Source organism: Pelecanus crispus, chromosome 1 (assembly GCF_030463565.1).
Source record: "Pelecanus crispus isolate bPelCri1 chromosome 1, bPelCri1.pri, whole genome shotgun sequence".
In the NCBI taxonomy this organism is placed as follows: Eukaryota; Metazoa; Chordata; class Aves; order Pelecaniformes; family Pelecanidae; genus Pelecanus; species Pelecanus crispus.
In genome coordinates this window covers 26,821,282-26,848,255 of record NC_134643.1, presented here as the reverse complement: position 1 = coordinate 26,848,255, position 26,974 = coordinate 26,821,282, and the positions used below count along the sequence as shown (strand labels likewise).

General features: G+C 39.6%; 1 protein-coding gene across 1 annotated transcript in view; it reads left to right on the top strand.

Annotated features, from left to right (window-relative positions):
- CPED1 (cadherin like and PC-esterase domain containing 1) overlaps positions 1-25,523 on the top strand; it is a 158,975-nt gene extending 133,452 nt beyond the window's left edge. Inside the window, exons 18-23 of the mRNA XM_075724014.1 lie at positions 6,713-6,849; positions 15,880-16,100; positions 16,363-16,464; positions 16,657-16,744; positions 18,743-18,889; positions 25,296-25,523. Of these exons, the coding sequence (XP_075580129.1) occupies positions 6,713-6,849; positions 15,880-16,100; positions 16,363-16,464; positions 16,657-16,744; positions 18,743-18,889; positions 25,296-25,523 (923 nt within the window). The remainder of the gene's footprint in view (positions 1-6,712; positions 6,850-15,879; positions 16,101-16,362; positions 16,465-16,656; positions 16,745-18,742; positions 18,890-25,295) is intronic.
- Positions 25,524-26,974: the final 1,451 nt, after the last annotated feature.

The following is a 26,974-nucleotide window of genomic DNA, read 5'->3' as shown; positions in this document are numbered from 1 at the left end:
AAGTAAAACTAGAAAAAAACGTTTCCTCTTTTCTATGGACATGCACTAACCTATGCACAATAAATTTAACTAATCACTTTTAATAGTCACAGATTTTTAAAATCCGGTTAATTAGTTTATGTGACAATTTTTTGTTTAGTAAGTTTCCAGTCAGTGACCCACCACTGCTTGTGTTATTGTCATGTAGCCTTTAAAATGCATTAAAATATTTCCATCAAAACCATTTAAAATAAAAATGCTTTATTCTAAATGGAAGGGATTATCTACTCAAAATAAAAAGTACCTTTATAAAAAGAACACAACATTTTGATACATTTGAATTTTATATTCCCACTTCTAGATTGGAAGCACAAAATCAGTTTACCATTTCAAACAGTGAAGTATGTGTTTTTACATATATTGATATCTTAAAAAAGAAGATGGACAAATCAAACATTATGCAATAAGCAGCACAATCAAGACGTCTCTTTGGTTTAGTGAGAACCCAGTTTACAACAGATTGTCGGACAGGGATTCATGTTTAGGTCACAGCTGCAGGAAGATTTATGCAAGTGTACTTTAACAAATCTGAGTAATCCACAGGACTACTCGCATATGCAGTCTTATTCATAGCTTAAGTTGTTGCTGGATTAGACAATAAGTAATTTTGTTCAATTCTTTATTAGACAAATGAAAAGTAACCCGGCACTCCTGCATGGTCTACTAACACAACTGTATTTTTTATCTTGTCATAGATAGGAGCAGCTTCTCGCAGAAGTAAATTTGCACAAACTCATGGAATAATCAATACAAAGCAAAAGGAATGTGGGAACTGCCTGAATGCATCACTTCATGTGAAACAGAGGCATATATTAATTTTGTGTTATATGAAGGGAACACACAAAGGAGACAGTGTTGTACATAGCAGCGTACTTTAATCACACAGCAAGTTGTGAATCGTAAAGAAGCACAGTCCACCCTATGCTACTATATCAGGACATAAAGTTCCTGACTAGAAAGCCCAAACCAAATCAACAGCAGAGCCCTTCTGGGGCAGACAATCTGTTTCTCCTGATATGACATGCTGCTTTTGAATACTGCATCTAAGCTAAGTGAAGCTGAATGTAAAATACCTTTTACAGCCTTATTGCTAATAAAATACACAGTTAAAATGGAAACAAACTTCAGGAGATGTAGTCTCAAAGGACAAGTATATTAAACAGGGAAGAATAATTTCTGCTTATAAAGCGAAGATTGCCAAGAGGTGTCTAGTGAGCCTAGAACTAGGGTTTGCAGTATCTGGCAACAAGTGGCTGTATAGTTCTAATGTACATCACAACTTCAAACTGGAACTGGAAAGCATGGCTTTTTGTGGAAAATCATTCCAAATTTGTAACAACCAAATGATATCCCAACGAAAAGAACATTTTCCTAACACATGTGGGAGCAATTGCGAATTCCCAGCTAAAGCAGCAACACCTCTTTTATTTAAATAAGTTAAATTTTCAGAGAAGCCAAGCAGTGTCCTGTTTCCTCTTCGAAGAGAACTCAAAAAATTCTGCAGAAGTAAGTCAGCGTTGTACATTGCTCTTACGCCAGGGAGCAGCTAAGTTGTATAGCGATACTGAGGTACTATCCCTGCAAAATGGATCTACGCTGGCAAAAGCTTGCCTTTGTGCACATATGGGCAGAGCTAGAGACAAAACCTTTGTTCCTGTGAAATTAATGGTAAAACTTAGAAGTCTGCTTTGCAGTGCATTACAACCAGGATTTCATGCCTCATTTCTAGTCCCGTGATGCAGTGCAGAGACAGTAGTTCGGGGTCTAACCAGAGGCAGAACTGACACCTCCTGTCCTAGTCACCGGGGCACAATTCTTTGGAGGAAGCTCAGCATCTTACCAAATATGCACTTAATTTACACCATTTCTTCTTTTCTCTTTCCATTTTTTCCCCCCTTTCTTTTTTTTTTTTTAATCAATAAATACAAATTGCAATAATCAACAGGGGAAATTTCTCTCTTTTCATCTGGTTTGGATCATGGAATGAAACTGTGATTTTTAAAGCAACAAAAATCCTTTTTCCTTCAGAAAAAAAACCCCTTTGATTCAATGGGGTTTGAACCAGGCTATGACAGGAACATTACCTCTCTGTTCAGTACTGCTGTATTATCAGCAATACAGAAGTCAGCGAGCACTAAGCATGTGTTTAGCTCCTCAGAGAGAGAGACAGCTGATAGAGACCCTGAGAACCCCAAGTTGTGCTAAATTCCTGCAGGTGAATTGGGCTACTGCAGTCTGGGGAAATTTGGCATGCAGACAAGTACAAAATCTGGTGGGTAAGAGATCACAGCTTCACTTCTAATGTTCTGCCTCGCTCCTATGACATACATGTTTTACTTGTATCCAGTCTTCCACATTTTCCACAACTGTATCCAGTTTAACGTAATTCCGTACAAGCTCTCTCTTTGCAGTCAACAGCTATCTGGATTTAGGTCCAGCAGAGACATAAACTGATGTTCAACCAAATGAGCATCTCCTTTGATTGCAAAGAGTAAATTTCTGTTTGGACATAAGTTTGTAGGCCTAAGGCCATTTCTTCTGCAGCAACAAAATCACACCCTTTTAAAAATAATTTTGCTTTTGTTGTTCATAAATGCAGCTAAAAGCAAAGAAATAAATTTCTATACCCTATTCACAGAGAAAACATTTTTTCTTAGAATGCCAAATAGACACCAAATGTAAAAGTAAACTAGTCAGAAATCAACAAATTATCTTTAGCATCAGCTTAGGTTAAATATTTAAATTTGGAGTTGTCAGTTTAGCATTTTTTTTTCTTTTTATATGGATAATTGTTTGGCACTATAGAAAAACTTTGAATTTGATGTTGAAAGCAAAATATGTATTTGTGGATATGACAATGGGAAAGGTTGAATAAAAACAAAAGAGGCTGAAAGCCCTATCCAGAAGAAACAAAACTATCAAATTAAGTGTACAACCTTTATTGGTTAAAACTTTTTAACTTAGGTACTATTTTTTAAATACAAGGTAAACAATCCTAATGAATTTTTTTTAAAGTATGTTTCTTTTCATACCATTTTAGAACCGTTTCTGGGAGCACTGGCAATATTTAATCTTGTATCTTACGCAGAAGATTTATGTATGCAACTGACAAACTGCTTTAATGAGCCAAAAATCCATTTTACTTTCACTCTTCCTGGGGAAACCTTTCATTTACAGGCTTTCCTAAAACTTTGTTTTTACCAGTTTTTAATTTGGGGATAAACTTAAACTAACAGCAACTGCCTCTTTCTTGCTCTCAGTGAATCGTAGGTAAACTTTCCTTTGCCTGGTAAAGCCAATGCTAACTCTTTTAGCTGAAGCACCACAAAACACAGGCTGATTGAAATGGTGCTGAAAGCTACATTGTGTGCTGCTACTTTATATAAATGGGAAAAAACCACAAGTTACAATTGCAATAAAAAATAAGCTTAATTTCCAAACTAATATTGTTTGTTTGCAATTTTTCATTGTTAATTGTCTCCCTCTTTTATATATGAGTTCAATTTTATCTTTTAACACCATCTTATTTTTGAAGGTTAGGAATGCATTGACTAACTGTTGTGAAGTTACAATGGGAAAAGTTAATAATAAGTGGATTAAAAATGCATAAATTTACATGCATCATTTAAAAAAATCTATATAAATATAAAAGCTGCAACTGTTCTATTAGAATTAAATGTCAGTGCTTCCTATAAACAAATTTATCTCCACATATGCTTGTTCTCTCATTTTTTACATTTGCTACTAACCTTTAGCATATGCCAAAAACAGATGTATTTTTTTCTTAATATACCTAGAGAGCTATTGAATATAAATCAAATACACTATTTGAAAGAAGCTTTTCAAAAGGTACTTATCACTTTCAGTTGCCAAAGTTTAAACTTTTATTGTTCAGATGTTTCAACTCCTCAATATTCATTTTATATAGTTCTACTTTTCTAGTTTATTACGTAAAACCAGATCAGCTCATAAATGTATGGGATGTTAAGAAGAAAATACCATAAAATGAAGGATCTCAGATGTTGTCGACATTGCCAGAACTTTCACATACTTGGTTTGAAAGAAAAATTACAATGTCAGGAAAAAACTGCCCAGTATTCATATATTTTTTAAATATAAACCACTGCCCAAAACAGATTTCAGATGATTTATGATGAGCTCTACAGCAGTGGTAGTCTCTGAGTCCAGACCTCAAATCGGCCAACCATTCTGTCCCTGCTCTGCTACGCAAAAGGCACAAAGCAATAAAAGGTGTTCGCATGGCACCTATTGCTGTGCTATCTGAGACCTTGCACTTTTCAGTCTCTTCAGACGACTGCTGTGAAGCTGGGAATGACCCTTTAGCCACGGATTGCAAATGGGGTGCAGAGGGAGCATGGCAGGAACTAAGGGCATAGAAATCTGGAGGGTCAAAGCATGCCTGGCCCCAGGGGTGGCCAGGAGGCCACAGCCTGGAGTGAGGGACATCAAAGCCAAGGGAGGGCCAGAGCGAGGAAGGAATTCACAACGGTAAGCACTGGAGGCTGCAAGAAAGAGGAATTGTCTAAATTCAGCCCTCAGTTTCCCAGCTAGGGCTGGAAGAGCACTCCCTGCTCCGGAACCTGGTTATCCACTTTGTACCTTTAGATAAAGATTCATTTTAACTTCTAGATAAAAAGTCTACACAGAATATCATCCAGGAACCAAAGTTTGGATCTCTTTTCTCCCAAATAAATTACTAAAAATTTATTTACCCAAGTAAATCATGCTATTTTCCTTCCTTAATGAATTTTGAACCTTAAAGCAGTCCTCAGCTGATGAGAAGAGTGGGGGAATGTTATCCCTTACAAACAGGTGATTAGGACACAGGTGATGCAAGTTTGGAACTCCTCTGGGCAAGGACCGCCGGGCAGCTCCATCCCCCCGCTTGCACCCTAGCAGCGCAGGCCTGAGCACCCCTCCTTCCTCTCCTTGTGCCATGCTGACCTGGGCTGCTTCCCAGTGGCAGCCTTCAGGAGGCACCCATGGGAACTGGGGGAGCTGAGCTACGCTCACTGATCCACAGCGCGGTAAAGTCAGTGTCCAGGCTGCTGTTTAGTTCCAGTCGGCAATTGTTTGCTCCCCATCATCTGCAAGGGTAGCTGAGGGTGGGGTGAGCGTGTTTGGCATGGGGCAGTAGAAGCAGCAGCTGTGCAGGCTACACAGCAGCTGGAGCTGCATGGTCGTAGCACTGCGGGATACATTCCGCCCTTAGAGGTACCAGTGCAGGCTCCCGTACAAGCAACTCTTGATGGTTTTATTTAGAAGGACTCTTTTATCTGCTAAGACAACTCACCTTGCTACTTTTCAAATCATACTTGCTTGGGACTTTTGCTCAGTGCAAGCGCGGGCTCCCTCCCTGGAAATTCCCTGGCTCCGGAGGCAGCAGCTGTCTCTCCTACGGCCGCTGGGATCCTGCAGAGTTGCTTTGCTCAGCCTCCCACTCAGTCCCTGGCCTGATAAATGTTGGTAGGCAGCAGCCTTGGTTTTTTGCTGCGGCATCTTCTGCTGCAGCGATGTCACACACAGCAAAGCACACCGGGATGGCTGCTGAGCTGCTGTCTGGTAGCAGCGACAGTCACAAACTCTAAGGCCAGGTCTACTCTGCAAACATGTGCTTTTGGAGCTCTTTGCAGGGCTGCAATGAGAAACCTGGCTGCGCTAGCAACGCCTGGTGGCATTGACACAAGGACCTGGGGGTCTCGGCGCTTTTACTTGAGTAACGCCTTTAATCAAAAGCAAAAGCAGATTTTGCTGGCAGAGCTACATAGACGCTGGGAGATATCGTCAGGTGCACTTGTATGGGTGAGAAAAGTGTTTCTTGTGTTGATCTGAATATAAAGGCAACTTGAAAGTTTTCTGTCTTCCTTCAGAAGCTAAATACCGCTGATTTCCAGTAGGATTTTGGAAATTAATAGCTTTAAGAACCAAAATAACAAACCCATTCAAGCTTAGGTAAGAGATGCCTAAAACCCACTGAATTTTTGTAATCCCACTTTATGCTCTTAATCTGTAAAATCATTTTTGAAAACAGGGATCGGGCTGTAATAAATCACATAGGTTATTCATCTCACCTTACTTTCACCTGCTGAAGTGTATATGTGAAGTCTGGGATGGTTCTCTGAACTCTCATAAATTAACGAAATTAGTATTTTGAGGGAAAGACATCTTCTCATTATCTGTACATTATCTGTATAATCTTAAATTCATTTTTCTATCAAGGGCCTCTCAAAATCTAGCTTCGATCAACCACCCAACTTTTAGATGTTTAGTGGTAGAAGAGAATTAATCTTGCCTTTAGACACTCTGAATGGAAATATTTTCTCTCCCCATTCAGCCTCCTCACCTCCTTCCCCTTTCTATGGAGAAAGGACAAGCAGCTACAAGAAAGGCAACATGAACTGAGAAATGAACCCACACACAACTGTCAAATTTGAGCATTTGCAGCTCTTTCATGGAAAGGAAAAACTCCTATCCTTGCTAAATGAAAATGGCATAACACAAAGCAAGGAAATAGTCTCTTCAAAGGGTTGCGGGGCATTTAATTTAGGGAAAACTCCCATGACAAAATACTCAGAAATATCTGGCTTGCTGTATAATAAGACTACTTACAAAAATACAGAGGAGATGCTGACTTCCCATTACTGTGTTCCAGGGCAGTGGATTGTCCCTTGCCTCAGCTGCTCTGACAACAGGACCTGCGACTGGAGAGAAATAACGTGGCAGCCCCACGGCTGCCGATACTCTGTGCTAGCCAAGCCAGAGCTCCAGCGCTGTGTGGAGGGCAGAAGGGTATGTAACAGATTTCACATTTTAATTCATTTTTATTTACCCGGATATTTGCTGTCCTGAAGCTTTAAAAAGGATTTTATGATTGATGTGTAAGAAAAATCCCTTTCTATTATAACTGGAAAAAGGTTCAGATGGAGAATCCACAGGGACGAAACCCAACCATTATCCATAATTTAGCCTCCTATGCAGACACAGCTGTCTGCTGCCATTTCGCATAGAAGCTTAGGTCACACCAGCAGAGTTTCAAGACCTACGGTGTACGTGGTTACATTAGACCTGCAGTGAGTATATAAGGACTGTAAATGGAGGATGGATTTGCATTGTTGTCACAGTTTGTCTCACACTTGACTTGCAACTTGGGTTTCTTCTGCTGCATACCTAATGCATGGCATTGCTTGTGCACACTAATCTTATCAAATCTTCTTGCACATTCTTTTCTTGTAGTGAAGCTTCTAAGGTGATTGCTTGGAAATACAAGGTCTCCTTAATAAGCATGCTATGACTGTAAAACTGTTGAGAGAGAGCTCTGATCTGAGGCTCAGGTACCTTACTGAGGATACAAGTATCCAGAAAGTAAGTAATTAATTGTTATAAAGATTTTTATAGTGTATTGTCTAGGTGAGAAAATAGTAACTAAAAATGGCATTTTGATAAAATCTGAGAGCATTTCTGTATAGACAAATACAAAAATAACAGTCTTTCAATTAACATTTCCTCCTTCTTCTCCGGTCATTTCTTGTCCTGCACAAAGTACTTCATTGCCATTTGGCTTCATTTCTGCCTGTAGTTTTCTCCATTACTATAGAGCTGTGAGTTTCTTCTAACATATTTTTCTAAAAAACATAGGTTTATATAACAGAGGAGAGACATAATTTGCTCAAAACAAGCACTTCTGGATTGACCACAGCAAAAAATGTAGAAGAATTTGATAGCTTTGCTTTGGTCTTTAATTTCCATAGACATTGGGCTGCTTCAATAGGCAAACACCCTTTGGTCAGACAATTGAAGGATAGCAGAGGAACAATATGCCACTATGGAAGTGGATTGCCAGGGTATTGCTGGGACGATTATGCTGACATTCCCCACTCCTGAATCCTACCACTCATATTCACCAGTGTCAAAAACAGGACAATGTTTGTTAAGGGTCCATTAAAACTAAGTATATGAAATGAATGTTTGTGACCTTGATTTCTTAATTCAAATTCCACTATGTTCTGACCCTCTGAGGTCACTGATCTATTCTAGTGTCAGATGAGAGCCAGATCCTATGTAATCTACATTAACACCATGCGAGAAAAATTACTGTAAAACTAATTGCACTTGTTTCCCATTCTGCACCTTTTGCAAAAGTCTTTCGTCATTGTCTGATAACATTCACTGCTCTGTAGAAATCTGCTGAATCACTCCTGTTACCTTTGCACAGATGTCCATTTAACTGGGTTATTCTTTTAAAGTCATCACTCTAACGCATGGTCCCTTTTTGGTATATTCCTCCTATATCTTCCCCTCTGATGTTATTTTTGTCATCACTTTGCAGTGATTTTAACTTTGTGTGGCATTTTGCAATAGTATTTTTGCTTCTTTCACCAAATAAATAAATGTAGAGCCTGGACCAACTCCCGCGTGTCAGTAGAACTTAAGAACTAAGAGAGACTTTCTTCATACCTAAGTCAGATGAGTAAAAATGGTCCCCTGCTTGGGTGATAGGGTCCTGATTCTGCCTGTGATTAAGGCAGACTTTAGAATTACTTCACACAGTCTAAGCAATGTAGTAGAAAAAGTAATTTTTTTCAGGTGCTCACTGAAAGAGGCTTTTGCCTGTCAGTTATATTGTATGCTATTATATATGTTTAAGCAACCTGAATCTTTCATATGGGAGCTATTGAGTAGCCAGCAAGATATAATTCTTGGGAACAAATACATTTTTATTACACAAGACATTTTGGTAACCATCTATAAATATTTGTATTTCCTAATTTGTGATACTAGTTCCAAACCATTATATACCTTTCCTTAAGCACTAGAGAGATCACTGACTTCTCAAACTAACAACATCATAGTTTCCATAATAAAATAAGCAGAAGATTTCAACGCTGGAAATGCAAGCAGATTGCAAAAAAAAATCATGAGTGCAAAACATAAGGGCAAAAATCATCAACCAAAGTGAGGACACTGAGATGATCTAGAATACCGTTTGATTTATATTGTCATTTCTGAAGTTGGCTAAGAACAACAGAACTCACTTCTCAAAATGGGCTCAACTAATGTGTGTGCCTCTGTATTCTGGGGTTTTTTTAGTATGCCACCACACTTTGAATATTCAGCTTGTGTAACTTTGGCCTCTGGAGTTCAAAATCCTTTGTAAATCATGATTACATCTGAATTCTTGCTGAAAGTTTATTCTGAACTAAGGCAACAAAACCTCCCTACACCCCACATAATTACCAATCCTTCCTCAGGAAAGCAGACACATATGTCTGTAGCATCTTTGGGTCAAATGACACCATACCTTCCATCAAAACACTAACAGCCCTCTATGACTGAATTTCACTTCTGAATACCTTCACAAAAAATTCAGAGCCATGCAAGATTTCACCAGCAATCACAGGTAAAGCAAGTAGTGACATTTGTTATTCACTAGGCTGAAGTCTCTGATTTTTGTCCTGGAAAAAATATAATTAGGTTTCAGGATTCTGATCCGCTGGCTTTACTTCTTACAATTAAAAACATCACAATAAGGCATTATAAACAACATAAGTGTCTGTGGTTATGTCTTTTCTTTTAAATAGGAGGTATTAATCTCTATGCTGCTGTCAAATTCCAACTATAACTGCAGGCTGTTTTCTTATGGTCCCCTATTAGTTTTATATGAGGGGGAAAAAAAAAAAAAAGGAAAAAAGCCCACTTGTCTTTCTACTTTTAATGAATGTGAAGGGAAGCATGCAATGAGTTAAACACTGCTGTGCTGTGTCTCTGATCTGGGTGCGCTTCAGCAACTGATGAAATAAGATATGAAGTGAATGTTCTTTTGGCTGAAATGCAGCACATGTTAGATCAACTGTATCTTTAAGTGCAATCATTCTGTTTTTCTCATGTGTCATAGAACAACAGTAAAATGCAACATTCAGATATGTCTCTTGCTCATTAATTTCTTTTATGCATTTGTCAATGTTTCTGAAATATGCTTATGGTCACACAAACAGAGCATTTCTTTCCTATCTGCATCATAAATAAGCCTTCAAAAATGCTTTCTAATTTGTTTTCTAGCTCCAGGCTGCTTTCATGTCTTATATTAAAATTGATTTGTTTTTCAGAGTTCATCTCTAAAATTATCATCGCCTTTCTCTATAACAGAAATTAATTTTCCCTGGCTGTGACTTCCAATTGATTTCACATCATCATTAACTGCAATTTTAATTTGTGTGCATATAAAACTGTGTTTGAGCTAAGTTGTTTCTGTTTCATAAAAACATAAGACCACCTGTAGTGCAACAATAACACTTCGATTGGTGGAGACATGAGAAAGAATATACATCCACAAAACCTGTTTATGAGGCCTTATTTTGCTTTATGATGTGTTAGCTAGACTAGTCAGTCATACATTTGCATTTCAGACACAGTAAACAGGAAAATTCTGAAGTATTGAGGCTAAGGTGATTCTGGCTGAGTAGATTTTCATTCAGTCCATTTTTAATATCTGCAGTCCTTTTTCTCCTCCATTTTAGACTCTGAGGGTAACGAGATGCAGGCTGTGTTGTTCTTAGTGAACTCCACATGTACGTCCTAATTGAATCAAAGAAATAGGCAATCATAATAAAAATATTATATCTGTATTATATTGGCTCCACAAAATCATCTGTAACTGCAGTTACTGTGTTTTTGCTGTAAGTTTTATACAGTTCTATTAAGACATGATGCTTTGATTTTTGTACAAGAACTTTTAAAAATGGGTGAAGAAAAAGGGGTCCAACAGGTAATTATTTATCCAATTAGCAGTGTATAGAAAGCTTGCCTCAATAGCAGGGGGGATATGTATTTTGTTTATCATTGAGAAATACTACTCAGAGTTTAGTCTTATAATAAAGTACCATTGAGTCATGTGTAATTAAGAACAGGAAATATGAAAAGGCAATATTTGCTGAAGTACTTAAAATTCAGCTGTTAAAACAGGAATTTTAACTAATAATATCTAAATAATATTTTAAAGTTAAGTAGTGTTTTGGACTTACAGGTGTTTAAATTTCCTAAGTGTGGTTAATTTATAATGATAGGTCTGGTTAAGAAGTGAATTCCAGTATGCTTACACAATCTTTTAAAGCCTGTAAGCTATAATGGAATTTTTCACACCAAACATTTGCAACAGAAGACACTGAAAACACCCGTCTGCATGAAAGTGTTGTTCTTTGTCTGGTAAAATTATAGACTTGTGTATGCCTGATCCTTTAGTCATCCTGCAGACAAATCCCCCATTGACCTGAACAGTGCATGACCGAGCCTTGTGCCAGACTGTGAAGAAATTTTCATATTCTACACACCTGAGCCATCATTTTGCTCATTTTTGTCATAGAGCTAAATACAGAATCATCCACAGAGCCCCTGCTTCAATCCATATTAAATACTACGTGGCATGCATAACTATAGTAAGTTCCTGCAACTGTATAGAAGTAAATGTGGCCATAGCTACCACACATTCAATTACATTGAATGATTATTCTGATTCTTTGAAGCTCTTGGGTTAGTTGAAGGACAGAAGTTTTCTTCCTGGGGATAAACACCACTTATTTTAGTCTTTGAGTCTTCCAAGCATTTGCTGAAAATGAAGCTGACTTGCAAAAGGTGGATGCTTTGAAAGATGTTTTCTGATGGTCTGCATACCACAAGAAAATGTCCTTAGCCAGCTCTGCATGAGGGCAGTTTGAAAAGCAGGTAGGATTATTTACAAATGTCCTCTTCCTCCACCTGGAATTTTTTTTTAGGGTGAAGAAAAAGAAGAATTTGTTTATTTTTCCAGGATTTACATGTCTCACAGCATGGTTGGGCTGATTGTCGGATGCAGACAAGGTCTTAATGAACGGGTGCTCTGTGTGTGCAGATTTGCTGTGCTATGCATCCACCAGCCTGGGATGCATTGGCTTACAAGGAATGCACACCCATCTTTCTATCTGAGACCTTCTCTCTACTTATGGGAGAGCATTCCCTTCAAAATCTCAGCATGTGCAGTCTCCATAGTGACTGCTGATACCATCCCATGATGACTACAAACAGACTTCAGAGCTCTCCATCAGGGCTAGAGGGCAGGCACCATAGGTTTCTGCAGTCCTAGTTTTAATGACATATCTTTCAACAACGCTGTGATTTCACTGTGAAAGAAGTAGCTGGAGTAAAGATATTTGCATGATTCGAGTGATACAGTCCTGGTATGGCTCATAACTACTTGAACAGTCAAGTCGTCGACTGTTGCTTTTGACTGAAAGCTAATATGGTTGTTATAATTGACTGACATCTTTGAGGATAACCTACACTTCTGATCTCATTTTCAGTGCAACCACAAGTCCACTTTGGCTCATTTCTCTCTTCCCCACTTACATCAAGTCTTAACTATTCTCTTAGCAGGCTTGTTTCTGAGCGTTCAGGTTAATTTCCCCAGTGAAACAACCTGTATTCCTCACCACTGTGTTGTTGCCATCTGTCTCATTCCTGACTCATCCTGCTCAGCCACACCTTCTCCTAGGAATAAGTATACATTCCAGATGGACACCCAGACACTGAACAGCATTAGCTGTCTGATCTAATTTCCTGACCTTCTGCTTTACCTCCTCATAACTAGCTCACTTAAGAGTGAAAATGGAGATGTTCTGAGACTCATAACTTACTCCTTTAGAGATGGGCTGTGTGCAGTCTCATCAGTCTTGTGATAATATTTGAAGAAGTATGCCTGGGCCCTAACAGTTATTTATTTTGTCCAGTTATACTGACTGCTCTAAAAGAAACTGCTCTGACTCCTGTCATCTCCTTCATGTTCTCAGAACATCAGGACAACAACAATAATACTATTCCAAGGCCCACCTGATATTTTCATATGGTGCCCAGCATAATGGCACATAAGGGCTAGAACTGTCGCTTTAAGAAGTGGTCTTACGTAGCTTTTCTCTCCTGGTACTGGTTTTCTAAAGGAGTTTGCTGTCCCATCCACAGACCTGGCCAGCAAGGTACCTCAGGGCAGACTTGAAAACTCACTCCTGGATCCACTGCTTATGCATGTGTGCATGTAGAAATTGTAAAGCCCTACAGTGCTAAAGTATTTAATAGTGTAAATCCTTGGGTGGGGGCGGGGGGAGACGACGGGGGTGTGTGTTTTGCTCTGGTTTTGACCTAACAAAAAAATGGGAAAGAGGCTGATGAGTCAATCTCAGTCTTTGATGCTCTGCAATGTTTGAGACATTGGAAATATTTAGAATGACAATTCACACTTCGGTTGCTGGAGAACACATAGTGTTGGCAAAACTAGACATCTGTGCATCATATTTATTGGCCTTGGCCATGGTTCTCCTCTTTTTTTTCCCATGAAGGGTGGTGTTCTGCTGTTTGAATTCAGTGGTAGATGTGAATAGGCAAAATGCAGTTAGAAGGAGAAAATATCTATCAGATTCTTAGTCACAGTAGAATGAAGAGTGAGATAAAAACACCACATCTGCCAAATAGGTGTAATTAATAGCTGAATATGCTCCTTTGCAATTAGAAATCCCCAGTGATAACAAAATGGTATCATCTGCTATTAGAAGTAGAAGAGAAACAATCTAGCATGTTCTACCAACTGCTCTGTGTATGTAACCTGGTAGAGCCTGTTTGTTATTCTGCTAATGATGTTCTGTGTTTTTACAGAAATGTTCTCACCTACATTGCAAGTTAATGATATCCTTGCCTGCTAATATCTGAGAACTGCTTTTTAAATAGATATACATCTAGATACTACAGTGATGGACTTATGAAATGGAGATTAAAGAGACATGGGTATAGACTGAAGAGATTAAGAGATTTTGCAAGTTAAAAGAATTGTTTAAAACCTCAAGTTAACCTACTTTAGAATTAGGACATATTGTAAGCATGGTCTGTCTTCCTAACTGTAAATAATTGTGAGCATGTTTGTGTCTGTCAGAAAGGGAAAGAGACAATACCAACCGGTCCTTCCAAAGATCCAAGGATCCTTGACTTCTATGAGTCATGTTGTGCTTGGTTTAAAGAGGTTTCTTCTGACACAATGTGAAAAGAGTTGGAAATCCCCTTGCATGTGACAGAAGTGCTTGTGCAGTCCAAGCATGAACAGCAGCTGTTTAAGAATTTACTCTGTGAAGCAGCTTTGAGAGGTCCAGGACAGGAGGTAAAAGAGCCTCTAATATGCTCAGTGCTTCTTTTAGTTTGTTTGCTACCATAAATAATCTATCAAGAGCTTCTCTGCAACCCACAATTGGCAAGGCATGGGATGTTCAAGTCATTGTCATGCCTATTCTTGGCCCTTGCACCAGTTCAGGGAATGTTCATCTGAAATTGCTTCTGTTCTGTGGGAACCGTCGTTGGTATGCTGTTGTGGCTTATTTTTACTCAAAATAGGTGGCAACTGGAATCAGTCCCTAAAACTGTGAGATTCCTGAAGGGAATAGATAAATAGAGATGTATTAGATGAGAGAAGTCTAAGATGCTTTCACCACATAAAACCTCCAAGAGAAGCTTTGGAAATGTATTCTTAAATATGTAATCTTGTGCAGCCTGAATTGTATTTGCGTAACCAAATATTCAAGGTGGAAGTGGTAAAGCATCAAACCCCAAATCAAATTAAAAAAACAAACAACAAAAACCCAACTTACAGGGTGCCAACTACCCTGAGTGCCAGAGGAGGTGGGAAAAGCAGCATACTGCTGCGCAGAGAACAGGGCTGTTGCTGTATTATGGTTCTATGGGCTTTCTGACTCCCAGTTTTACATTTATGCTCCTCTATGTGGATTTCTGGCTGAGATGACTGTGGTAATAACTGATTACACCCACAGTTTCATTGGCAAACCACAGTGAACCTAGGTTCTCTTCCCTTTTGCAGCCTTGTCATTGCTTACATGTTCTCTTCAGCAGGAGGAAATGTTAGTCCTATCCACTAAAAATAGGGCAATTACATTAAAAACTCCACACGTTAAGTTCTGCGGTCTCCACATACAGAGATGTTTGATTTCATAGAATCATAGAATCATAGAATGCTTTGGGAGCACAGAATGCTTGGGGATTTGTCAGCAGAGTCTACAGAATGGGTAGGAGCAAGCCCAAATTTGACTTCATTCATTCGCAAGTTCAGAGTGACCCAACAAAGACTGCTGACACTTGAAGTACTTCTGTCATCCTGACAGCACTTCTAACTCCCTTCAGGCCACGATGCTTCCTGGCGGTCACATCACACATGCCAGGACTCTGTTCAGATTATCTGTCACCAAAATAAGCCCCTTTTCTTCCCCCTCTGAAATTGCAGAAAGACCATCTGTCTACAAAGAAGGCAGCAGCTGCATCCATTGATGTGTGTGTGTGTGTGTTACTTTGGTGTAAATTCTAATGAATCACATTTATGGAAGACAGACATTAACCAAGACTTGCTGTGTAGGAACAAACCACATGAAAAACTGGAGGAACGAAAGCAGGAAGCTGCAAGCCATCATGAGATGATCTGTACTAGGAATTGGAAGTAAATATAAACTTAAACAAAAGAAATGATCAACAAGGATGAAAAATGCAGGACTAACAGTGCAGCTATAGCCACTTTTTGTCTTTGAAATAAATAATATAGCCTTTTGTTAATCAGATCTCACAGGTTTTGCTAAAGGAGGACTTTAGTATTGAGATGTCAGGGCTGGAGAACCGGCAGCTCACAGATATATTTCTTGAACATTAAGAGAAGGGTTTAAAAACCTCCAGACTAGCTGTATTTTTTTCTTAGCTTTTGGTTTTTGGAGTGTACAACTTCTAAGTCAGTCATATCCTTTTTTCCATCCAAAGATTCTTTTTATAGGTGACTCAACTAACAGAGGGATGATGTACTATCTGATAGAAAGAGTGAATAAGACTCTTCAGGAATGGCAAAAGACTCATGATGTTAAGTGTTATCATAATATCAATGAGGGGAAAACCTTTATCAGTTACTCCTACTACCCTCGGTTTTGGATGAACGCAAACCAGAGACCAACTTTTGAAAAAGCACTAGAACAACTGCTGCAGAGGTACTGTACAAACTCTATTGCTGGCTTGTTTGTATTCTCGTTCTAGTCACAAATGTGTTTAACACGTTTTACGATTAAAGTCAGTAAACAATTAAATATAACGCATGCAGACCATATTGTGCGGTTGAAAAATAGTAGAAAATGACATCAGGCCTCTGATCAGGATGCCAGATACAGTTCACTGAAATGCAATGCAATGCAGTTAAAATGTTTGCCATCTGTTTTAAGGCAACATGTGTTGTTTTTCCTTTCTGGGTTTCAGATCACGTCCCCTGGAGAATACAGACCAGACCGTATTAATTGTAGGTGGTGTTCAGTGGCTTAATTCCAATCACCTGCAAATTATCCAAAAGGTGTTGAACAGGTAATGTTATGTGCTTGGTGTTATTCCAAGACTTGGCATGATAAATTATGAGAAACAACTTAACCAAAAATTTTAAATACAAACATTTCATTTGTTTTCTCATGGGTGACTTTAAAAAAATAAAAATGAAGTGTCTTTTGATGTGTCTGTTAAGTAAAATGTGTATCCTTGTTTTTTAAATTTGCCAAACAGGGAAAATCTATCAAATATCCTGGTAATTATCAAATCCATAGGGATGGGCTTCCACCTCCCAGTGGATGGAATACACTCACTGTCACAGGTAAGCTACAGTATATTTAGAGTGCATTTTCACAGAAGACATTTAGCAATAATCTTGCTGTGTGGTCAAAAAATGTTACACCCTCTGCTGTGCAAGCTTTAAGCGGATCAAAGAAAGCATAATGTTTGTATTTGCTCATACGGCTTGCTGATGCAGATTCAAACCGATTTGCCTTATTTCGTGGATTCCGCTGCAATCAGAGCACCGTTCAAGACGTCGTGCTCAGTCAGACATCCCAGGAACCAGAAGAAGCTCCAATACAAGCCTGCTGCCAAAGTTGAGAAATCGAGCTGGGGACAGGCAGATTGCTCCTCGTACCACATCGAGCCCTGGCCCTCCCCAGGCTTCCTCCATGGTTACTGCTGGATCAGATTCACTGGTCTGGCTGCATTGCACAGCTCTCCATAAATCTATCTTAACCAACCTGTGAAGCCAGAACATTACAGAGCAGCTGGAATGTACCGGTGAATCTAGTCTGTTATTTGTATGTTAATTGGATGTTACAGTCAGTTTAAATCATGTCCAAGACTCTCAGAGCAACAGATGGGCTCATTTCAATGCGCAGTGTAACTCATTCAATTCAATATTTTTTATTTACAATTTGGACGGTGGTGCTCTATTGAACACTCGTAAAATGCCTGGATGAGACAGGGCTGGGAAGCGCCGGAGGGCAGAACAGCGTAAATGATGCCTACCAGCGCTGCGTGTAACTCTCCAGCTATTCAGAGGTGTTGAAAAGAGAAAATTATTAGCTTTCATAGTTTATGTACGGCACTCCTATCACACTGGGGACTGGCGCCCATGTCTTTTTGCAACCATAACACACTGCTGTATTCAGTGTGTGACTTACTGTTACCCTCACCCTTCCTTTTGCTACAGAGACTGCCCTGTCAGACTTTGCCCATTCTTTCTAAGTCAGTACTATCTGCCTTGTCTTTGCTGAATGTCTTATTGATTCCAACCATTTCCTTAGTTTATCCAGATGATTAAATTAGGATACAGTAGGGAAATGGTTGCACTCAACATGAAGAAATGTTGTTGTAGCTCCTGCCATAGCTTTCAGGGGAGTTCAGTCCTAGGAGGAAGAAGCAGAACTTTGATCGAAGGTAGGTGAGGCAAGGACAGAAAGAGTATTAAAGGCTTCCCAGGACTGCCTTTTTCTGTTTCTCATCCAGTAGTTTACAAAACTCCAGAAATCAACTACAGTGCATAACCGACATTCTTTTCCCTTTCAATATTGGAATCATATGCCAAATTACCCATGTGGTTTGGGTGCTCTGGACTTCTGCATTACCCCAGCTACTGTCAAAGCCCTTCTGTCTTCAGTGTCAAATCCACCACCTTGACAAATATATGGCTAACCTGTTTTCTGTTCCTGGCCTTCCTGCAGTATCTGGAGAAATAATAATCTGTTCTTCAGTGTAAGCATTTCTAAGATACTAATGACCCTATACTCCTTTTTAAGCAAAAGTCTCAATGACTTTGATTTAAAGCTGAATTTTTCTTTTACAGGAACAATTTCACCATTTGTTACAGACAACTTTATAATAGGAATTTTTGGTCTGAATTACACCTCATATTAGCTAAGTATGTATTAAACCCAGTTACCCAGTAATTATATTTTAAACAACATTGAACTCTTTCTATGAAGGAAGCTGCACAACTATTGAAAAGTAATTATAGTTACTGCCAAATTGATTTTGATTTAGATCTTATTGAAATCAACCTGATTTGTTGTGTAATTAAGGGAAAAAAATTCAGATTTTCTTGTAACTATTTTTGTGTTGCAAAACCCATTCTAAGAAATTTCTGCAAAAATCTACAACAGTCTTGGAGTAATACCTAGTTTCAAGAGTGAATTTGTAGGAATTCATGTCTGGAGTATAACATAATTGCTTTATTCAAAATGCAATTTTGCTATTCATTTCCGTGGCAGAATAAAATAACCTTTAAACAGTCCTTCTGACAAGATATTGCAATATTTTATCTGGAATGCAGGCAGAAGTGCAAAACTTGTGGAATGAAAACTTGGTTATTCTGGATACAGCAAAAAATTTCGGCTATGAAGTTGTTGACACCTTTGTCATCACCATGGGACGTTACAAAGAATTCCTGCAAGGGAAGTGTGGCTGCCATTTCCATGAGGTAATAGTTTATGCTTTTATCATTCCCAGGTATTTAAGAGAGATTTTAACTGTCAGGTGCTTAGAAACAAAAAGGGTGCAATGAGGTTCGCATCTGTGACTCAAAGTTAGGCCTGAATAAAAACTGCAGGGACAGTAGTTTGTATGGCGGCACTTGCCCCTTGCCGCTCAGAGGGCAGTGTCACCTGAGATGGACTGAACTGCTGTAGTGGCAATTCGTTGAAATAAAAACAAGCATCCTTTTCTGCAAAAGTAACCTGTATAAAAGGATGTTGCACAGTCTCCAGGTTCTTACATTATTTGCTACGTGTTATATATTGCAACTGCTTCCGCATGAACTCACTTCATCTTTTTGCCATACCTCAGTCTCACAGGTTTTTTTTCTTAAGCCTTTCTAACTAAGCAGGTCAGCAGACTCCCATCAAACCACAAGTACATTTAAAATGGAGCTTAAAACTGAAAGACCAATCTTACTGCTGTATATCTGTTTTCATATGTCTGAGAAAGAGTTATCTGGAATAGTTATAGTGACTAACTATACAAACAGAAATCTCAGGCCCATAGTTCTGTTTTCTTTTTTGTCTGAAATCTATAGAAATTCTGTCTTCTGTTTTATAGCTACTGGACTGGTGAAATGGGGACATGGTAAAATACATGAGTAGGGCAATTGAGAACATATTCTTCTGTTCATTCAAAGTTCTGGCAAGGAATCTTCACAATATGTTAGAAATGACAGGAGTCCATGGAATAAATCAAAAACGAATGAGCAAACGCATTATTATATCTAGGCACAAAATCAGCCCAAAGGCTGCCAAACCAGTGAAAGGAAAGAGTTTGAAAAACAAGATATTTAAAGTTTTTCTGGTTTCCTTTAAGATGTGTTTTGAGTATGTGGTATGTCTTTTTATGGTGAGTGCTCTTCCCCATCAGCAAAGGAGGGATCTGTTTTAGTTTTGGATTTCTTGTACCTTATGTATAGCAAATGAAGAAGTGCACCCCTGGTTTAGTGCAGGTGACCCTGAATGAAAACGGAGAGTATAATTCTTGAATTGTCAGGTCAGCGAGTATCCTCTGCCATAACGCTGATGACAGTAATTTTGCATATGATAGTTAAAGAAATGTCACCAAGGCCACCGGACTATTCCTGTAGCTTCCAACCAAGTTCTTCCTCTTACCCATGACATCAACTTCTTGATAAAAAAAGGCCAGTTCTCAGGTTCCTCTTATGAGTGGTCAGTCTGCTGAGAATCTGAACATGTCATTCATTGCTCTAATGAAGACCCATGAATATTACATTACTCCCTTTGGGAACCAGAAAAAGCTTTGGGGAGTAAAGGAGACTCATATCTTCCCAGATGCTTAGCTCCTGATTCCCAGTAAAAAAATATTTCTTCAGTGAAAACTGGAATCATGCACTCAGAGATGGTCAGTAACCCTGTGCCTTAATTTGTTGCTAGATCTAAGGACAGAGAAGCCTTCTGGTAGCTCTGTAGAAAAAGTCATGTTTGGCCCAGTAAGACATTGCCTGTGATGCTACAAGGATCTTCATTCTTATGAACCGAATCTGGGTTGTCTGTTTAACAAAAGACTAGGAAACTACCATTTATTCCACTAAAATCTTTTTAGAACCATAAAACTTGAACTGTTGTACCTTTCAGGAAGATGGCATTTCTTCTGCGTGATCAAAAGACAGATGACAGGTGCAATTTCTTTCACAGAATGAAATGTAGAATGAGAAGAGATTGTAACCGAAAAGTTAAAACTGGAGGGAAAAAGGATGCAATGAAAGATGTCTCTTTGAAACCAAGAGTTAATGAATTTATGGTGTTCCACAGTCAGCTGGGGGCTTTGAGACAGTAAAAAGCTGCTAGTTGGATGAAATCTCAGGAGTTTGGTTACTGACTAGAATAATGACACAAGCAATTCAATGTGTCATTTAGAAGACAGAACTCCACAAGTTAGTTCTTATGGAGAAAATCCTAGAACTTTTTTTATTAGAGTTATCAAAAGTGCATAAATATTGAAAAAGCCTATTACCCACACAAGTGAAATTTTTTCAGCAAGAATTTAGGAATTTGTTTTCTGTCAAAACAAATTACTTCAAATAAGAGAGACCACCAAATGTTTTCTGAATCACTCAAGAGAAGGATAAAACCCCTTTGCTTATTTTGCCAAGTCATGCCTATTTTTCTGTAAGCCTCAGTCTTGGCCAAGCCTGTTCCCAGGACCTGGACGTAAGCAGGGTTAGCACAGAAGCTCCGTAGAGCTTCACAGGTACAAAGGTGGGCCGTGACACCAGGAATGAAGTGGAAGCACTAATTTTTGCTGTGAAGAAATGTCAGGACAGCTGTGATATATTTTCCTTAAAGATCAAAAAAAAGCAAAGATCTAAAAATAAGGTTTCCTTCATCAGACACCCACAGTATACATTGGAAAACAAAATATACTGTGGCTAAGTAAATGTAGGAATAGTTTAAACAACAAACTGAAATTCAGTGGTGATGACAGTAAAATCCAAGCATAGGCTCTAGAGCGTCCTTGCGGTGTCTGCTGGCCAAAGACTAGCATAGCAAGCCTAGCTATTTTCTTGTAGCCAGTGGATTATATTTCATTATCTCAGCCACAGCAGTCACCTTTATACATAAAGCAGAATAAAAAAATTGATAGCTATAAAGCTTTGATTTTTCTCCTTAAATATCACAGACAGAGATATAATATCAGAGACAGTCTACTGGACAACAAATGTGTTCCCAAAACAGAGTGGGGAGAAAATCAGCTGCCACTGCTTGGGACTCTGTTCCAGTACGAGGTTCACTGGGTCTGAGCACAGGTTTGGGAGCATTATCAGACCCGTCTGACCTCACGTGCTGTGTGTCAACTTAACAGCTGGTTTCCAGCTCAGGCTCCTCAGCAGTTCACATGTTTTCAGCCCATTGCCGTGGCCTCTGTCCTGCTTTGGGACCAAACACAGCAGGCGTGGTTAGTTAACCAATCCTTTAATCTCCTCTGCTCAGTACATGAGAGAGGCACGAACACAGCTCCATCCAAATGGAGCTGGAAAAGAGGCAGTAAGTCACAAAGCAGATATGTACGCAATGGATAAATAGTCCCGTGGAGTAAATGCCTCCCTCCATTTCACCCAGACAGCTATATTGACCCTTTTTTGTCTAGAACCCAGATGTTGGTGTCTTCGTGGGTCATTGCTGATGCTCACCATTTCCACAGAGCTTTTGAGTGAAACTGAGAGCTTCAAAGTAAAATATTTGAGATGCTTTGTATGGAACTGGGTGGAAAACAGCAGGGCGTGATCAGTCATTAGCATTTTTCATGCACTCCTCCATCATTTTGTATGAGCTCATGTGCAGATTTGGCCTCACTTCTCTGCTGGAGGAATCTCAACAGAAAGTATGTGTTTCTGGGGAGGATCAGGGGAGAATTTGGCTCATGGAGCTGTTGTTAATGAGGCTTGAGAGTCCATTGTGCCTGAAAGAGGCATAGATGTGCCCAGGAGAATCCATCAGCCCCCAGAAACCAGACTTGATCCTTGAGGAAAGCAAAAAGAAAGTCCTTGAATGCTTTTGATACCTCGTTAGTTTTAACAGTTTTGTCATCAGTTTATTTCTGCATCCTGGCAATTGGAGTTTCATCAGGTGCTGAAGCAGTTTGCACTAGGAAAATGGCATTTTGCCTCCAAAGACAGAGCCAAGAACACTGTGTAAAACGCCAGCACTTTTCATGTTTTATGAAACCAGATGAGATGGATTAAATCTACTGCTTTGTACTTTCACTTTCTTTCTGTTAAAAAAATGACCTCCTAAACTCCCAGAAGACTGCACCCCTCTGTAAATGCCATCTGAGCTAAAGCACGGATGTGCGGGAACGGAGGACTGGCCGTTCTGTGCAGTCAGAAAACAGGAACTGAAATGCATTCAGCAGTGCTCATTTAGTTCTCGCTAGCTGGCCAAACAGAAACCTATTTCCCCTGATTGCCCTGATAAATTATTTGAGTTCCCACCAACCCACTTCAGAGGGCCTCAGGTCACCCTGATAGCATAGAAATCTGCAGCTCTGTAGACCCTACAATCTTCACTCAGATTGCCAAGGGATCTGGACGGACAAAGGGGTTATATTGATCTGGGACAACTGCATAACTCTGGCACTTTCTGCCCAAACACACTTCTACTTCTATGCACACATGCAAACCTGATTTTTTAATTACCTCATTCTTCACAAATGCTTATGGAGAAATAGATTGGTCAGCAGTTATAAAGACCTTTTGTCGTGGTTTAACTCCAGCCAGCAACTAAGTGCCACACAGCCACTCACTCACTCCTCCCCGGTCGGATGGGGGAGAGAATCAGAAGGGTAAAAGTGTGTGGAGTGAAAGACAGTTTAATAGGTAAAGCAGAAGCTGTGTACACAAGAAAAGCAAAACAAGGAATTCATTCACTGCTTCCCATCGGCAGGCAGGTGTTCAGCCATCTCCAGCAAAGCAGGGCTCCATCACGCGTAACAGTTACTTGGGAAGACAAACACCATCACTCTGAACATCCCCCCCTTCCTTCTTCTTCCCTCAGCTTTATATGCTGAGCATGACGTCATATGGTATGGCATATCCCTTTGGTCAGCTGGGGTCAGCTGTCCCAGCTGTGTCCCCTCCCAACTTCTTGTGCACCCCCAGCCTGCTCGCTGGTGGGGTGGGGTGAGAGACAGAAAAGGCCTTGATTCTGTGCAAGCACTGCTCAGCAATAACGAAAACATCCCTATGTTATCAATATTATTCTAAATCCAAAACACAGCACTATACCAGCTACTAGAAAGAAAATTAACTCTATCCCAGCCAAAACAAACACACCTGTATGGAACCTATTTCTTTATTCAGATTTATTTTCTAATTGAATGGCAGTGAAATCATGGTCACAGCATAAAAACTAGCAATCTTGGGGTTTTGGTAGCTTAATCAGTGGCTGGCTGCTGGATGAACATTAGATTGCATTCTTGGGAGATTATGCCTAACAGGAATGCTGTTTGGGTGATTGGTTCAAGGTGGCATCATTTTGAAATAGTTGTAAGATCTAAGGCTCTAATTTAGAAAAATGAACCTGCAGTAACTGCATGAAAACAAGTAACAGCCCTTGGCTTAGCTGTATCAAATTGATCAGAGGATACATTAATTTTCTACATGGATAATTCCTGGTCTTCTTTTAGTTCAGCCAGCTCCCTCATAGCCTCTCTGCCCAGTCTTTCAAGCACGTTATTCCTTCACTCACATTTAATTTTCTATGAGCTGTTTCATTTATTATGAGCTTCACTACATATGAACATTGTTTCTGTTTGTTCGGTGACAGTAAATATATATTATATTTGCATTAATAAATGAAGTCTGCTTTTTCAAGTGTCTGCTGTGATTGATATAGCAGGAAAACTGATGGGTATCAGAGCTATCAAGTCATCATATATTTGCTATTTTAAAAATAAGTTAACCACTTGGCCCCTTTTCTGCTTTCTCTGGATTTGCCAATGCATGGGTCGGGGTCCTCTGTCCTGCATCTGTGCAAGGTTCTGAAGTTTTGTCTCTCTTAAGTTGCTTCATTATTCATCAGTGACTGTGTGTTCACCGAGACGAGACTTTCAGCATCTCACAGTCATTAGGCTCATGAAAACCATACCTTTCGCTTTCTCTCTTCTTAGTCCCATGGGCATTTGTTTATTCCGTACAAATTGAACATGATAATCCCAGAGCTTTGTACATATTTGGGGGGCCAAGGAGGAGCATTCTTCTGCACTAAGTTACTAAACCACATTGTGGTTATGTCAGTGTGATGCCCCAGGGAGAGGGATGTTAAATTGCACCGTAAGTCCCTTCTTGAAGAAACATGACACATGAGTGTTTTCTTCTCAACATGGAGCTGGGCCAGGTTTGCATCAAGAGCTGAGAGTGAGACATTCTCACAGGGCTCCCAGCTGAGACACAGCATATGTTCCTCAAGTGCTTGGGATCAGAGTAGGATTTAAACCTTCCTGCAAAGCAGGACTGTCCTGAGTTTATTTTTTTCCATGGTAAACATACAAACAAGCTGTTAGGTATGAATTACGTTGTTCAGATAAATTGTCCCTAATGAAAAGAACAAAGTCTAATATACAAAGACAATACAGAATCAACCAACTGAGTATAATGGGCCTATACATTTAAATTTTGAGGCTTAAGTAAATAAGACCTTGCACTTCAATTAGTATGTAACATAACTTTTTGGCCCACTAAAATACTGTTTGTGAGTAACTTGCAGCTCAAGGTAAGAGTATCAGTACCTGCTTTGTGGAGAACTTTCTCAGCGTTTCTGTACACACAGCTGTGTATCTTTCTAGGTGCAGGCAGAAAGCACTCACATATGTCACTTCTTTTGCAGGTGGTGAAATCCAATCCCTCTGAAGAAAGTCCGCACATAACAATGACGTTATCAAGGCACTATACACTGGGGAAATATTTCGGCAGTCAAAGCAAGCCATCACAACTGCAGGATTATGCAACAAATTCTCAGTCCCCATATCATGTCCGAGGTCCAATAAATCAAGTTTATTCTGAAATCCTTCTCAGCAGGCTCTGTGCAAGTAAGAGGGAGCTTGCCAGCACATAGCCTCTCTTGGATATAGCACTGGGACTAGAGATGTGCCACTACCTGACTGACAATCGAAGGACCGTGGTGAATTTATGACATGCTTCCTTGATTGGCTGCACACACACCAACAGAGTTTGGGACATGTAGCATTTTTCCTAAAACTTTATGAAATCAAGATATGCCCTGGCAACTCTGTGGTGCCCGAATGGAAGATGGAGAGTTGCAAAGGAGACAAGAGGGGAAGTTACTTGAACTGTTGCCAAAGGCTAGAACAGCTGTAGCTCAAGCAACTGTGTATTAATGATGGTAAAGAGAGAGAAATATATACACTTGAACGATTTGGAAAGGACTGCTTTAGCTATTCAGCACTATCTAGTTTTCTATTTATAGAGACACTGTAATATTTGAATGTATTTAGAAACTGGCTACATTCCATTTTAAAAAGTTTCATTTTATGTGGATGGGTTCCCCTTCAATATCAAATCTTTTCTATTTAGACAATTGGTTTATACAATATGAAAATGTGTATTAGCATTTTACTGATGACGCCAAGTTTTGAACTCCAGTGTTTTTAGTGAAAACACACCCCTTCTTTGTATCTTAGATGGAACAGATGTCTACTCTATTTTTTGCATGTTCTAAAGCTAATATAGAGATAGATTACTTAGGCTTGAGACTGATTATAACTGTCTCAATGTAACTTGTAAACACAGTGAATATGTTAACAAAACCTTATTTATGGTCCCAGTTTAGGAGAGTGGGCATATGCAGGCAGACGGCTTAGATATGTGCTTCAGTGTCTATCTTAGCATGTAAGCCAAACAAGTATTCTCCCCACATGGAAGTGCCATTTTTTTAATGATTTTTTTATAAAATACTTGCCAAGGTGTGAAGCCAGTACCACAAACAAAAGAAAAATCCCCTTTGTAACACACATAAGAACTTCGGGATCTGTTTTTTTAATCTGTCATGAGGAGTGTGTGATGTGATGGAAGCAGAATATACTGCCTGCATCTCATGCTTGGCAGGGACAAGACCTTCTCTGAACACCAGTTTCATGCTGTAGCACAGCTACATCTCCAGTGTTTGCAGACCTACTCTGGGTGAAACCCCAGGGAGAGGCTTTACCACCACAGGGGGGAAAGGTCTGCTCATCCCCTGCCCCAGCATTGGCAGCACACTTATTCACAGTTGTGGTCCCCTGATGGGAAACCAAGCATGGCCCAGGCTTAGCAGCTGGGTGATGGGTTAATGGCATCCCATAAGGCTGTTCTCCCTACAAATTATCCAGTTCTGGATTTTCCTGAATCCAGTCATGGAGCAGGCAATCAAGGCACCACTCTCTCCCACCATGCACTAGAGAAGGGAGTCAGAACCAGGTAAGTACAAGTCTAACGAAGGATCTGCTGAGCTCTGTGGCATGCTTCCCCCTTCATAATTTTACATATAATCCTCCACTAGCTTCTCCT